The sequence below is a fragment of the Gymnoscopelus braueri genome (assembly GCF_963280865.1).
Source record: "Gymnoscopelus braueri genome assembly, chromosome: 7".
NCBI lineage: Eukaryota > Metazoa > Chordata > Actinopteri > Myctophiformes > Myctophidae > Gymnoscopelus > Gymnoscopelus braueri.
Window position 1 is genome coordinate 45,032,439 of NC_137608.1, and position 13,844 is coordinate 45,046,282.

Below are 13,844 nucleotides of genomic sequence, written 5' to 3' on the forward strand. Positions count from 1 at the left end.
TTGTACTTTTACTCCACTACATTTACTTGAAAACTTTAGTTACTAGTTACTTTTCAGATATAAACTATAATATAATGAAACATACATTAACCACTTTAGCCCTATTTTATACATAGGCTATTTGAAAATAGCAGATCTACAAGCTCACAACGCGTCGCATCGCGACGCGTTGTGAGCTTGTAGATCGGCTATTTTCAAATATTTAGTACTTTTACTTTTGGTACTTTAAGTACATTTTGATGCCAATACTTTTGTACTTTTACTCAAGTAAATTTTTAATTCTGGACCTTTAATTGTAACAGAGTATTTTTATATTGCAGTATTGGTACTTTTACTTAAGTAAAGAATTTGAGTACTTTTTCCACCACTGAGCGTCCTACTGGATATCAATCCTTGTGCAGCTCACTTGCTCAACGTAGAAACAGTAAAAAGCTTGTGTCGTGTTGTGTTGTGTTGTCGCCCTCAGGGGAAGCCAGGGTTAAGGGGTTTGCCTGGCCCAAGAGGAATACCTGGGATGGAGGTGGGTTTGAGTTCACTTTATTGTGTGTCTTGATTTATACTTCACCGTACGATTGTCGCGCTCCGGAAATAGATTATACAAGCTCACAACGCGTAGCATGAGCTTGTAGATTAGAGTTTGGGCTGATATAGAGTTTTCAAGGCCGATACTCATTCCAATCTTTTGGAGAACAGGAAGGCAGATCACAGATTGTTTCTCTTAAATATTCTTATATTTATTATTAATGTACTCTTATAATTTGATTCCACTGTCTGTGCACGTGTCCTTCATTCTAGACAGCCATTTGTAGTGTTTACTTTATTTTACAGTTCAAGTGCTTTGAGCACTTTTAATGACTATATTTCGTTGATCAGAGTTCTCCTCCTTTTTTCCATCTACACCAAATATCTTCTCTGAAAATAGCCGATCTACAAGCTCATCCTTTTTTCCATCTACACCACATATCTTTGCTGAAAATAGCCGATCTACAAGCTCATCATTTTTTCCATGTACACCAAATATCTTTGCTGAAAATAGCCGATCTACAAGCTCACAACGCGTTGTGTGAGCTTGTAGATTTGCTATTTTTGCAGAATGTTGGCCTATCATGAATATGACATGTCCAGAATAGGGACGCATGTGGTTAAAAGTAGTGCTTGAAATGTTCTTTTTTTGTGCATTCAAAATACATGTGAAAATATGTCTTGTATTACACCAGATAAATTAAAATAATAATTAAATTAATCTTTTTATCAATTAATGCAGGGGTCTTCAACAGGGGGTCCGGGACCCCTCAGAGCAGTGGTGGAAAGTAACTAAGTACATTTACTCAAGTACTGTACTTAAGTACAATTTTGAGGTATTTGTACTTTACTTGAGTATTTCCAATTTCCAATACTTTTACTTCTACTCCACTACATCTCAGAGGCAAACATTGTACTTTTACTCCACTACATTTACTTGAAAACTTTAGTTACTAGTTACTTTTCAGATATAAACTATGATATAATGAAACCTACATTAACCACTTTAAACCTATTTTGTACCTAGGCTATTTGAAAATAGCAGATCTACAAGCTCACAACGCGTCGCATCGCGACGCGTTGTGAGCTTGTAGATCGGCTATTTTCAAATATTTAGTACTTTTACTTTTGGTACTTTAAGTACATTTTGATGCCAATACTTTTGTACTTTTACTCAAGTACATTTTTAATTCTGGACTTTTACTTGTAACAGAGTATTTTTATATTGCAGTATTGGTACTTTTACTTAAGTAAAGAATTTGAGTACTTTTTCCACCACTGCCTCAGAGTTACTACAGGGGGTCCGCCAAATCTTTGTGTGATAGGATTTTTTTGTTATTTTTATTATTAACCACTTGAACAATAGCATCCCTATTCGGAGGTGGACCATTTGCCGAAAATAGCAGATCTGCAAGTTCACTACGCATCGCTTGTAGATCGGCTATTTTTGGCAAAGAGGTTTGGCGTAGAGGGAATAAGAGCTGTAAATGGTGCATTTATAAAGCGCTTTTATCCAAAGCGCTTTACATAGATCGTGCATTACATTCACCCATTCACCAGTGGTGGAAAAAGTACTCAAATTCTTTACTTAAGTAAAAGTACCAATACTGCAATATAAAAATACTCTGTTACAAGTAAAAGTCCAGAATAAAAAATTTACTTGAGTAAAAGTACAAAAGTATTGGCATCAAAATGTACTTAAAGTACCAAAAGTAAAAGTACTAAATATTTGAAAATAGCCGATCTACAAGCTCACAACGCGTCGCGATGCGACGCGTTGTGAGCTTGTAGATCTGCTATTTTCAAATAGCCTAGGTATAAAACAGGGCTAAAGTGGTTCATGTATGTTTTATAATATCATAGTTTATATCTGCAAAGTAACTAGTAACTAAAGTTTTCAAGTAAATGTAGTGGAGTAAAAGTACAATATTTGCCTCTGAGATGTAGTGGAGTAGAAGTAAAAGTATTGGAAATTGGAAATACTCAAGTAAAGTACAAATACCTCAAAATTGTACTTAAGTACAGTACTTAAGTAAATGTACTTAGTTACTTTACACCACTGAGTGGGGGTCCCTGCTTCATATCTCTCTCAGCTAAGGGGTCCTTGGCCTGAAAAATAGACAAAGCTCACAGAATGTCTGATATTTCTGAAAGAAATATGGTACAACATATTTTCAGATGGGGATTCACCACCAAATGCATATAGTTTTTGGGGGTCCTTGACATGGAAAATGTGCGAGAACCACTTTGCTACAGTATACAGTATTTGCACATACTGTACTGTACTGTACTGTACTGTGCGTAGTATTTACCCATCCTAACTGTCCTGACCAGTAGCCATTGTTGTGCTTTCAGGGTGATGAGGGGCCATCGGGGCCAGCTGGCCCTCCTGGACTGGAGGTGAGTGTCATTTGGATGTCACATGGATAAAGACTGCACACCAATCAGGGAACACAATAGTAGCCACACCTCCAGTACCACCCACACACCGCACCGCATCTGTCACCAGTCTGAGTCTTAACTTCAGCTTTGTCTTACCATTATACTGTATATACAGTGGTGGAAAGTAACTAAGTACATTTACTCAAGTACTGTACTTAAGTACAATTTTGAGGTATTTGTACTTTACTTGAGTATTTCCAATTTCCAATACTTTTACTTCTACTCCACTACATCTCAGAGGCAAACATTGTACTTTTACTCCACTACATTTACTTGAAAACTTTAGTTACTAGTTACTTTTCAGATATAAACTATGATATAATGAAACCTACATTAACCACTTTAAACCTATTTTGTACCTAGGCTATTTGAAAATAGCAGATCTACAAGCTCACAACGCGTCGCATCGCGACGCGTTGTGAGCTTGTAGATCGGCTATTTTCAAATATTTAGTACTTTTACTTTTGGTACTTTAAGTACAGTACATTTTGATGCCAATACTTTTGTACTTTTACTCAAGTAAATTTTTTATTCTGGACTTTTACTTGTAACAGAGTATTTCTATATTGCAGTATTGGTACTTTTACTTAAGTAAAGAATTTGAGTACTTTTTCCACCACTGGTGTGCAATAAGCAGTGGTGGAAGACGTTTTCAGATTTATTTTACTTAAGTAAAAGTACCAATAGAATACCACAATATACTGTAGAAATACTCTGTTACAAGTAAAAGGCCTGTATTATTATTTTTTAAATTTGAGTTAAAGTACGAAAAGTATTGGCATCAAAATATTCTTACTGTACTCATTATGAATGGCCCATTTCACCATTAAAAAAAAAGTTAAAACATTTCAAAAACTATCAATTACCGATCTACAAGCTCACAACAATGTATCGCAATGTGACGCATTGTGAGCACATTTTTAACAGCCAATGTATAAAATAGGGGTAATAATAATGTAAATCTCAAAGTAATTAAATATATTAAATAATTGTAATGGAGTAAAAAGTACAATATCTGCCTCTGCAAAAGTATCAAAGTATAAAGTATACAAATAATGATATACTCAAAGGTTGGGTAAGTGATATTTTTTTCTGTTAAATAGCTCTATATTCTGAAAGTACTCACTGCTATAGAGTTGTTTGTTCAGTAACAGGAGTCTCCATGTCTCTCCAGCTCTTCGGTAAACAGAAATCACATGTCGGGATACCAAGCCAATCAGGAGAGAGAACTCACACAGGATTCAGGATAAAACAAGCAAAATTGGAAGTGATGACACAAAGAAATGGGCAGACACAATTGGACCTGTGACATTATAAAATATAAGCTGATAAATGAAGAAGCTGATAAATGGGTACTCTCTCCTGATTGGCTGACAATGTGCAACCCACCTGAAAATGTATTCTCTGTTTATTAAAGAGCTGGAGAGGGTAAAGTAAAAGCACCTCAAAATTGTACTCGAGTAAATGTACTTAGTTACTGTCCACCACTGCAGGAAACGCAATAGTAGCACAGACAGTTACCAGCCCCGCACACCAGACCGCATCTGACACGCCAGGAGCCCACGAGTCTGGAGTTCTAACTTTATGTTTGGCTTACCATATATATATACTATCAGTGGTATAAATATGGCCAGTAGTGTGCGATAGGTCGCTGGCAGGAGCATCACTCTATTGTTCCGGAGCTATTTATATAGACGTCCTATTGCTTACTGTGCACTCGCATCAGCCAGATTGGTTAGCAAATTGCTATGGGCTTCTCGTGGTCACGAAAAGCTCATCACTGTCACGACGGATGATGAAATGACACCTTGCATTTTCCTCAAGATGTGCTCTGAGTCTCCATACACAGACATTTTTAGAATTTAACCCATTAAGACCTGAGGCCGATTAAAACTTTTTTTTCCCTAAATCCTAACGCTTAAAAAAAGATATGTATTCAAAGATTTTCACAATTTTTCACACATTTTCAAAAATAGCAGATCTACAAGCTCATAGCGCGGCACCGAGTGCCGCGCTATGAGCTTGTATATCTGCTATTTTTGAATAGCCAAAGAAATCAAAAAATGACACAGGTCTTAATGGGATAAACACAGTACAAATATTGGTTAAATTTTTAGGATTATTTCTTGTGGAGAAATGCCACATTAACCCAACGCAGACATTGTTTCACAGGATATCCGAGAAGTACAATTTGTGTGATAATGCTGTAGATGCCAACAAGTGGCTGTTGTAGACTGCCGGCAAAGACACCCTTATCGATTATACTATTATGTGTTTCCAGTTAACCACTTAAAACCGAATGACTGGAGCCACCCAGGGCTCTATACCTGGTCCGCTAATTTCCCCCCCCCTGTTCCAATCTCTACACTTGAGTGAAAATAGCCAATCTACTGTACAAGCTCTGCCGTTTTCCCCGGATGTTCGCCCTAGAATTGTCTCTGTGCAAAAGTCCCGAGGTTCTTGAAGGCATAGATACACGTAGATACCGCAATTGGCTGCTGCTGTTCATTGGAGCAATGCGTCATCGCGGCCGCCCATATTTGGTTTGGTTTGTTACAAATGTCAGACATAATGTTATGATAAAGGATACTTTAAAATGAATGAAAATTAAACATTTTCATGCCAAAACACTGTATCTTACAAAGATGGTAACAGTAATGATTATAAAACATAAAAAAGTTTTTGTCTCATGTACCTATATGACTCAGGCATATAATTCCCGAGTGCCGCGCTACGAGCTTGTATATCTGCTATTTTTGAAAAATCTCGAAAATATTTTTTTTAGATTTTTTTTCAAAAAACTGTTAGGATTTAGAAGACATTTTTAGAATCTTCTCAGGTCTTAATGGGTTAATACAGAGCCGGCGTTGACGTGTGGCCCCAGTGGCCAATGAGGCGTCTAGGGACTCCCTCTTCCTTTGGTGTGTCGCCCAGGTTGCGCCTGAACCCTAACCTTCCATCCATCTTCAACCGCTTATCCGGAATCGGGTCGCGGGGGTAACAGTTCCAACAAAGATTTCCCTTTCCAGAGCAACTTTAGCAACTTCCTCCTGGGGGATCTGCCACGGGGTCTCTTCCCAGTGGGACGTTGCACAGCAAGGACCTCCCCTAGGGAGACGCTCGGGGAGGCATCCGCACTAGATGCCCGAAACCACCTAAGCTGGCTCCTTTCCAAGTCAAGGAGCAGCGGTCATACTCCGAGTCTCTCACGGATGACTGAACTTCTCACCCTATCTCTAAGGGAGAGGGCCGGCCACCCGTCTGAGAAAACTCATTTTGGCCGCTTGTATCCACAATCTTATTCTTTCGGTCATAATTTAACTTAACCCATTAAGACCTGAGGCCGCTTCTAAACATTTTCTAAATCCTAACAGTTTTTCGGAAAAAAATGTAAAAAAATAATTTTCACGAAATTTCAAAAATAGCAGATCTACAAGCTCGTAGCGCGGCACTCGGTGCCGCGCTATGAGCTTGTATATCTGCTATTTTTGAATAGCCTAAAGAAATCTAAAAGTGACACAGATGCTTTCCAGGTATCAATGGGTTAACCAAAACTATGCTTAAACCTAACCTACACCCTAACCCTAACCTCACAAACACTATGCCTAACCCTGTCCTTAACCCTAACCCTAACCTTGCAGAAACAGGAAAAGGGTATACCTCCTTCGAGAACTCCGGGACTACAGTTATGCACCGATCGCTTAGGGTTCGTGTCGTAAAGTCTCTCCAGCATAGAGAAATGTATTTATTTTTCTGGTAATCAATAACACAAGCAGACCAACCATGTGATTTTGAGCCTTGCTTTTGAATTGACCATGCTGCATGCTGGTACAGAGCCACCCTGTTAGAGTCCCATCGGAGTCTCCATGCTGAGTTTGCCTGGAGCTCGCCCGAGGTTAAACAATAGCACTAGATGAGTCCAATGAAAGTCATCCAGACTGACCTCTGCATTTGGCAGCACTGACGTCTCCCAATGTGCAACCCCCCGCACATGATATCTGGAAATAATACTGTACACACTTGGCCCAGGCTTTTTTTGGGGAGTAAAAAGCAGTCTTTGATGCAGTAACTGCCTGTCTTTTTTGGTATTGATGGGTTTTATCAGCTCTTTGAATTTCTCAAAATGAGTGTTTTTTTTTGTTTGTTTGTTTTGGCAATCAGTTATCCAAATATTGTCCATCAGATCTATCTGTTGCATCTGGTGCTCTGTGATCGAGGAGCTGGAGCTACCGATTCCATTCATTCAAAATGTCTCAAAATCCCACTTAGCATATACTGTACAAACAAGCTGAAGAGAATTTCCATCACCGATAATATATGATGGATGCAGTTTCACTTTCCCAAAATTAAGTACCAGGACTTGTCAGTGGTGGAAAGTAACTAAGTACATTTACTCAAGTACTGTACTTAAGTACAATTTTGAGGTATTTGTACTTTACTTGAGTATTTCCAATTTCCAATACTTTTACTTCTACTCCACTACATCTCAGAGGCAAATATTGTACTTTTACTCCACTACATATACTTGAAAACTTTAGTTACTAGTTACTTTTCAGATATAAACTATGATATAATGAAACATACATTAACCACTTTAGCCCTATTTTATACCCAGGCTATTTGAAAATAGCCGATCTACAAGCTCACAACGCGTCGCATCGCGACGCGTTGTGAGCTTGTAGATCTGCTATTTTCAAATATTTAGTACTTTTACTTTTGGTACTTTAAGTACATTTTGATGCCAATACTTTTGTACTTTTACTCAAGTATTTTTTTAATTCCGGACTTTTACTTGTAACAGAGTATTTTTATATTGCAGTATTGGTACTTTTACTTAAGTAAAGAATTTGAGTACTTTTTCCACCACTGCATATACTGTACGAACAAGCTGAAGAGAATTTCCATCACCGATAATATATGATGGATGCAGTTTCACTTTCCCAAAATTAAGTACCAGGACTTGTTTATCATATATTGGCAGAACACGCTTTTTTTGTGTTCATTTATGTGCTTAAAAGTAGTCATTTTGAGACCTCATCTGTCCAAAACAGCTACTTTTCAGGATTCAAATTCAAAAATAGCCAAAGTAGCAGATCTACAAGCTCAAAACGTGTAGATCTGCTGCTTTTGATACTTTCATGTGATACTGTAGTATGAACAAGTAGGGCATACATTTACGAAAAAAAATCTGCCTAATAATATCTGAATTATGCTCAGTAGAAAATACCTGTTTTTGTGTTGTACAACATGGTCGTTGGACCATGTATTACTGTATACATTTGCACGTTTACTGTAAAGAGCGACTTTGTTGTTGTCTATGCTGGCGATCTGCGGTACGGCGTGTCATTTTCTCTTTCTGTTCAGGGCAGGCCGGGGAGGCAGGGGTTCCCCGGGAAGACAGGCCCAGAGGGACTCAAGGTCAGACCTAATGAGCAAACGCACCGACCGCCGAAAAACACACTCCCCTCTTTAACCCATTAAGATCTTGTTTCTATATCAGTGGTGCTCAATCTTTTTCATGTCAAGGACCCCCAAAATGATATGTATTTGGCCGCGGACCCCCATCGAAATATTTTGTTCCAGGGACCCCCCAGAAGCAAAGATTTGAGTTAAAAATGTTCGCTTTAAGAATATATATATTCAAAGATTTGCACACATTTTCACGATTTTTCAAAAATAGCAGATCTACAAGCTCGTAGCGCGGCACTCGGTGCCGCGCTATGAGCTTGTATATCTGCTATTTTTGAATAGCCCAAAGTGTAAAATAATGCTTTTTAGCTCAAATCTAAAAATGACACAGTTCCAGGTCTTAAAGGGTTAACAGAACACACTCTTCCTCCCCGCAAAACTTTTTTTTAATGATAATGTATCATCCCAAATGTGTGTAAATTAGATGTTAATACTCCCTTCCGCCGCCACAGGGAACGAGCCTCTAAGCACATTTTACACTGTAATGACTCAAGCTGAAAAAAGCAGTAGCATGAATACGTTTATAATATGCTAATTAGCTCCTCTGCTGCAGGGCGAGACCGGAATAAGTGGCGAGATTGGAAAGCTTGGCGAGAGGGTAAAGGCTTTTCTTTCTCTTTTTCCTTATTTATAATATTTTTTTTAAAAGTGTGTGTGTGTGTGTGTGTGCGCGCGTGTGTGTGTGTGTGTTTGTGTGAGAGAGAGAGAGTTTTGTTGTTGATACCCTACAGCTCTGTAGACGATTATAAAAAAAATAAACGATAAACATCTCAAAAGAATCATAAGAAGGATGTGAAAATCAAGACGCCATACTTTCCCATTTTTTGCTCCAACAGGGTCTGCTTGGCTTCATCGGGCCTGTTGGGGAGACGGGCACCGCTGGAGAAAAGGTTAGCGGGCGCCTCTCTTTGTCCTACTTTGTCGTAAATCCATTTTTTTGCGAAAGTTGATGTGTTGATTTATTTTTTGGTGGGCTATTATTCTTCTAACGAGGATGTCTGGTTTCTTCAGGGGGACCGCGGGGACACAGGCTTCCCCGGGCCGGCAGGGGAAAAGGGGGCGATGGTAAGGAGTAAGTTTGGACCCCGTCTCTCTTACGCAGGGGTGTGAAAGTCTATATGGGTATTGGGTAGGGTGTGTGTATTTGAGGGATTGAAAAGGCTTCTATTGAGAGGCCACTTTAACCACTTTTAAACGGCATTATGGCATGCCATAATAGGCGTAACATTCTGAAAAAAGTTGCAGATCTACAAGCGCTTTTTTTGGGGGGCTGAGACAGAAGAGAGTGGGCCGCCAAGTACAGACCTCTTGGTGACCCTGGTCAAGGAAGTGAACAGGGTTTTAAGTGGTTTATCACTTAAGCCCTATCTTATACTTCGTCGCATGACGGCGTTGCATTGAAATATTGAAAAATAGCTGATCTTCAAGCTCACAAGCTCATCGTGAACTTGTAGATCTGCCATTTTCTCTATATTTGAATATCGTTCAAAAATAGATGCTTTTGTGTGACGCTGTAGTTGTAGTATGATCAAGTAAGGCATTGATTCACACAAACATGTAGAATGGTTTCTGCCCAACAGCGTTGACAAAATGTCGACATGCCCAAAAACATGCACGGCGGCGGGTTGAAAGTGGTTCAAATGTCCTCCATGTACAGTAGCTAATGTGATGATGTAGCTCTAACAATACCTATCAAACAGAGATGATGATCGCTGGTGGTCAGTGAGTAGAGTGCTACAGGGATGACCTCTTACTGTACTTTACCCATTAAGACCGGGAACGCATCTGTGTCATTTTTAGATTTCTTTGGCTATTCAAAAATAGCAGACATACAATACAAGCCCATAGCGCGGCACTGAGTGAGCTTGTAGATCTGCAATTTATTTGGAAAAATCGTGATTTATTTTTTTGCAAATCTTTAGTTTGAATATATATACTGTATTTTGAAAGCGAGCATTTGCAACTCAAATCTTTGCTTTTGGGGATTTTACAGAAGCAGGTTTCTGAAAAACGTATGTTTATTTCAGTGGTTCTCAAAACTTTTTCATGTCAAGGACCACCCACAATTATATGTATTTGGCCGCCGACCCCCATCTCAAATTATGTTGTTCCAGGGACCCCCAGAAGCAAAGATTTGAGTTACAAATGTTCGCTTTAAAAATATATATATATTCAAAGATTTGCACAAATTGTCATGATTTTTCAAAAATAGCAGATCTACAAGCTCATGAGCTTGTGTATCTGCTATTTTTGAATAGCCAGCGTTCCCGGATTGATTGGGTTAAAGGTGCTGTGTTAATCAATAGCTATAGTGTGTTTCTTTAGTAACGGCGGTACTTCCCAGTCTCTACAGCTTTTTAGTAAATGGGATACTCATTTCATCCAATCAGAAGAGAGAACTCACACAGGATACAGGATAAACATGTGAAATTGGAAAGTGATGAAACTAAACAAGTGAGAGCAAATAAATATGGAACTGGACCACTATAAAATTTGAAGGTGATGAATGGGTTATCTCTCCTGACTGGACAATGTTGGTGACCCACCTGAAAATGTATTTTCTGTTCATGAAAGCGCTGGAGAGACGGGACAAACCCATTACAGCAACGATAGTCATTTCAAATTGTCATTTCCATTCAAACCTTTATTTATTCTCGAAAGACATTGAGAATAGATCATTAATTTGCAGTGTCGTCGAGATACATCACAGTACAATTTCATATTCACATCAGTATTCACATCAGTGATAAAACAAAACAAAACAGAAACTTTCCCCCATCTTAAACACAAGTTTAAAAGCAAGTTGCAGACATGTGTGGGTAGGTCTGCAATCAAAGATTTTAAATTGACCATAATGTTATGGGAGAACAGATCTTTAATTTAAGCTGTAGGTCATTCCAAGTGGTTGAGGCACTAAAACAAAAGGCAGTTTTCCCCCATTTCAGTCTTTATATTGGTGACCTTTAGTGTGAGCCAGTCATTGGAGCGTGTCGTACATGTTACAGGATTCCATTCCAGCAGTGATTTAATATAGAATGGACTTTTTAACAAAAATCGTTTTGGTTTAATCAAAAGATATCACTCACAGCACCTTTTAACTCCCTCCGCTGATATCCAGTGGAACTGGGTTTTGGATTAAATGAGAAAATAAGCTCTGTAGCAAACATAGACTTATGATATTAACACATTTTCCTGCGACAAGATAATCTCCCCAACTCAGCAGACTTTTTATGATGTTGAACACACGTAATTAATCTAAGCACATAACCGGCTTCAGAATTGACTCCAAAATGTGAAACTCTCCTAGGCTCTTGTTAACAACAGGTCTTATTTTCTGCATAAATCCAAAACCGGCTTTGGAAATCTGCTATTCTCGCTTACCTGTTTTAGGACTAATGTACAAACCTTAGCACCCTATTATATATAGAAAGTTTAATTAGTTTCAAAGTTTCACGTGACAGCTACATATGGTATTTAAAGCTGAAATCCATAACTTTCTTTTGTTGATTTAAAAAACAACGATGTTCTTTTAACCAATTCTGTATGGTAGAATTAGTAGAATATATTAATACAATATAAATAACAACAAATACAGTGATGGGAGGTGGTTTCATTCAGACGTTTAGATCATGTAGGACACCTACTGGTTGACGAGAGACATTGCTTGAAATTCAAAGGGAAATATCTTGCCTTCCCGAATGAGCTCTCCTCCGGTATAATTCAACAGTATAAACTTCAGCGCTCGCTTAACCATTTAAACCCCATATGGTTGACCGGAGCCTTAACTTTTTTCTGTTATTGTGGGGAAAGCTTTCACTGAAAATAGCAGATCTACAAGCTCACAATGCGTCGCAACGCGATGCGTCGTGAACTTGTCGATCTGCTAGTTTCAGTGAAAGCTTTCCCCACAATATGGAGGCTGGGGTTTAAGTGGTTAAGTGGACGATCCGGAATTGAATCCCGGGTAGGACAAGAAAAAAAGTTATGGATTGAAGCTTCTTTTTTTTTTTATGACAGAATTATGCAGATATTATTTTTGAGGGTCATGTTTCTGCTCTCTTCATCAGGGGCATCCCGGAACACCTGGAGGGAGCGGACCCACCGGACCGCCAGGCATACCAGTGAGTTTGTAACTGGAATTGTTATCATCTCATTGAGCTTTCACCATTATTTCAACGTTTGCCTCAAATACGACTAATGAACGAACATGAACTCATTAAGACCTGAGGCCGAATCTACAAACGCCTTCTAAATCAGTACTTTCAAGAAGTGATGCGCTGTGAGCTTGTATATCTGCTATTTTGAATAGCCAACGCTAAAATCTCCCGGTTAAAAAAATTAATATATTTTTGTACGCCACCATTGTACGATGAAGTATAATACAGAGTTAAGTGGTTAATCAGACTGATTGATTTAGTTGATTAGATGATCATTATAGGTAAAAAAAAAAAAATCCAAAATAGCAAAAATAGTAGATCTGCAAGCTCACAGTGCGTTGCGATGTGCTGTATTCATAGATGAATGAATCAGGCTGGCCACATTAAGTCTGTGATCCACATGATTAGAGTTTTTAAATAGATATTAAGTGGTTAACCTATGATGATGTGCAATTCTGAGCTTCAGCCTAAGTGGTTAGAATAAAGAAAATGTGTAAAGACACCGCATAATGGCTCTTATATGCATATCATATGCATGCCTGCTTCTTATATGTACTGTACGTGCGCATCTTAACTTTCATCGTAGCTATTGACGCTAAGATGAAAGTAAGACTATTGGCTGTCCTTCGGGTGTATCTCTCATAATCTGGCGTAGCCATTATTGTAAGAATATACATTTCCTCATATCCAGGGGCCTTCTGGGTCGAGGGGCGTTGTTGGCGTCAGAGGAACCAAGGGCAGGAGGGTAAGTCTGATACGCTCGAACCAAAGTTCTGCTGTTTAAAAATGTATTTTTGTTACATTTCGCTAGCTTTTAGTTAGCCCTGTTAGCCCATACATAGACCGGTGGTCTTCTCAATATTACTTTTCCCAAAGTTAGTAGCTGCAGACACTCAGCTGTATGAACACATGTATTTAGGAACCTAAATTCTGCACAATCCTACAGAAGTTTCAAAACCTTGCATTTAAGTCATTTGTTCTCAGGGAAGTAGAATGTGTAAGGTTGATAGTAGAGCATACTGTAAACACTCTAGGTGTATACAGGAAGTTATCAGGAGACGCCAACCTCGCTTGAAAGTACTAAACACAAACCTACATGTTTATATAGTCAGTGGTGGAAAGTAACTAAGTACATTTACTCAAGTACTGTACTTAAGTACAATTTTGAGGTATTTGTACTTTACTTGAGTATTTCCAATTTCCAATACTTTTACTTCTACTCCACTACATCTCAGAGGCAAACATTGTACTTTT

General features: G+C 38.6%; 1 protein-coding gene across 2 annotated transcripts in view; it reads left to right on the forward strand.

The window, feature by feature from the left end:
- The window catches only part of col27a1b (collagen, type XXVII, alpha 1b), a 139,788-nt gene that overhangs the window by 74,625 nt on the left and 51,319 nt on the right, over positions 1 to 13,844 (forward strand). For both annotated transcript variants that reach the window (XM_080433065.1, XM_080433066.1), the window contains 8 exons: positions 467 to 520; positions 2,878 to 2,922; positions 8,329 to 8,382; positions 8,987 to 9,031; positions 9,270 to 9,323; positions 9,445 to 9,498; positions 12,501 to 12,554; positions 13,282 to 13,335. In XM_080433065.1, coding sequence (XP_080289191.1) covers positions 467 to 520; positions 2,878 to 2,922; positions 8,329 to 8,382; positions 8,987 to 9,031; positions 9,270 to 9,323; positions 9,445 to 9,498; positions 12,501 to 12,554; positions 13,282 to 13,335 — 414 coding nt within the window. The remainder of the gene's footprint in view (positions 1 to 466; positions 521 to 2,877; positions 2,923 to 8,328; positions 8,383 to 8,986; positions 9,032 to 9,269; positions 9,324 to 9,444; positions 9,499 to 12,500; positions 12,555 to 13,281; positions 13,336 to 13,844) is intronic.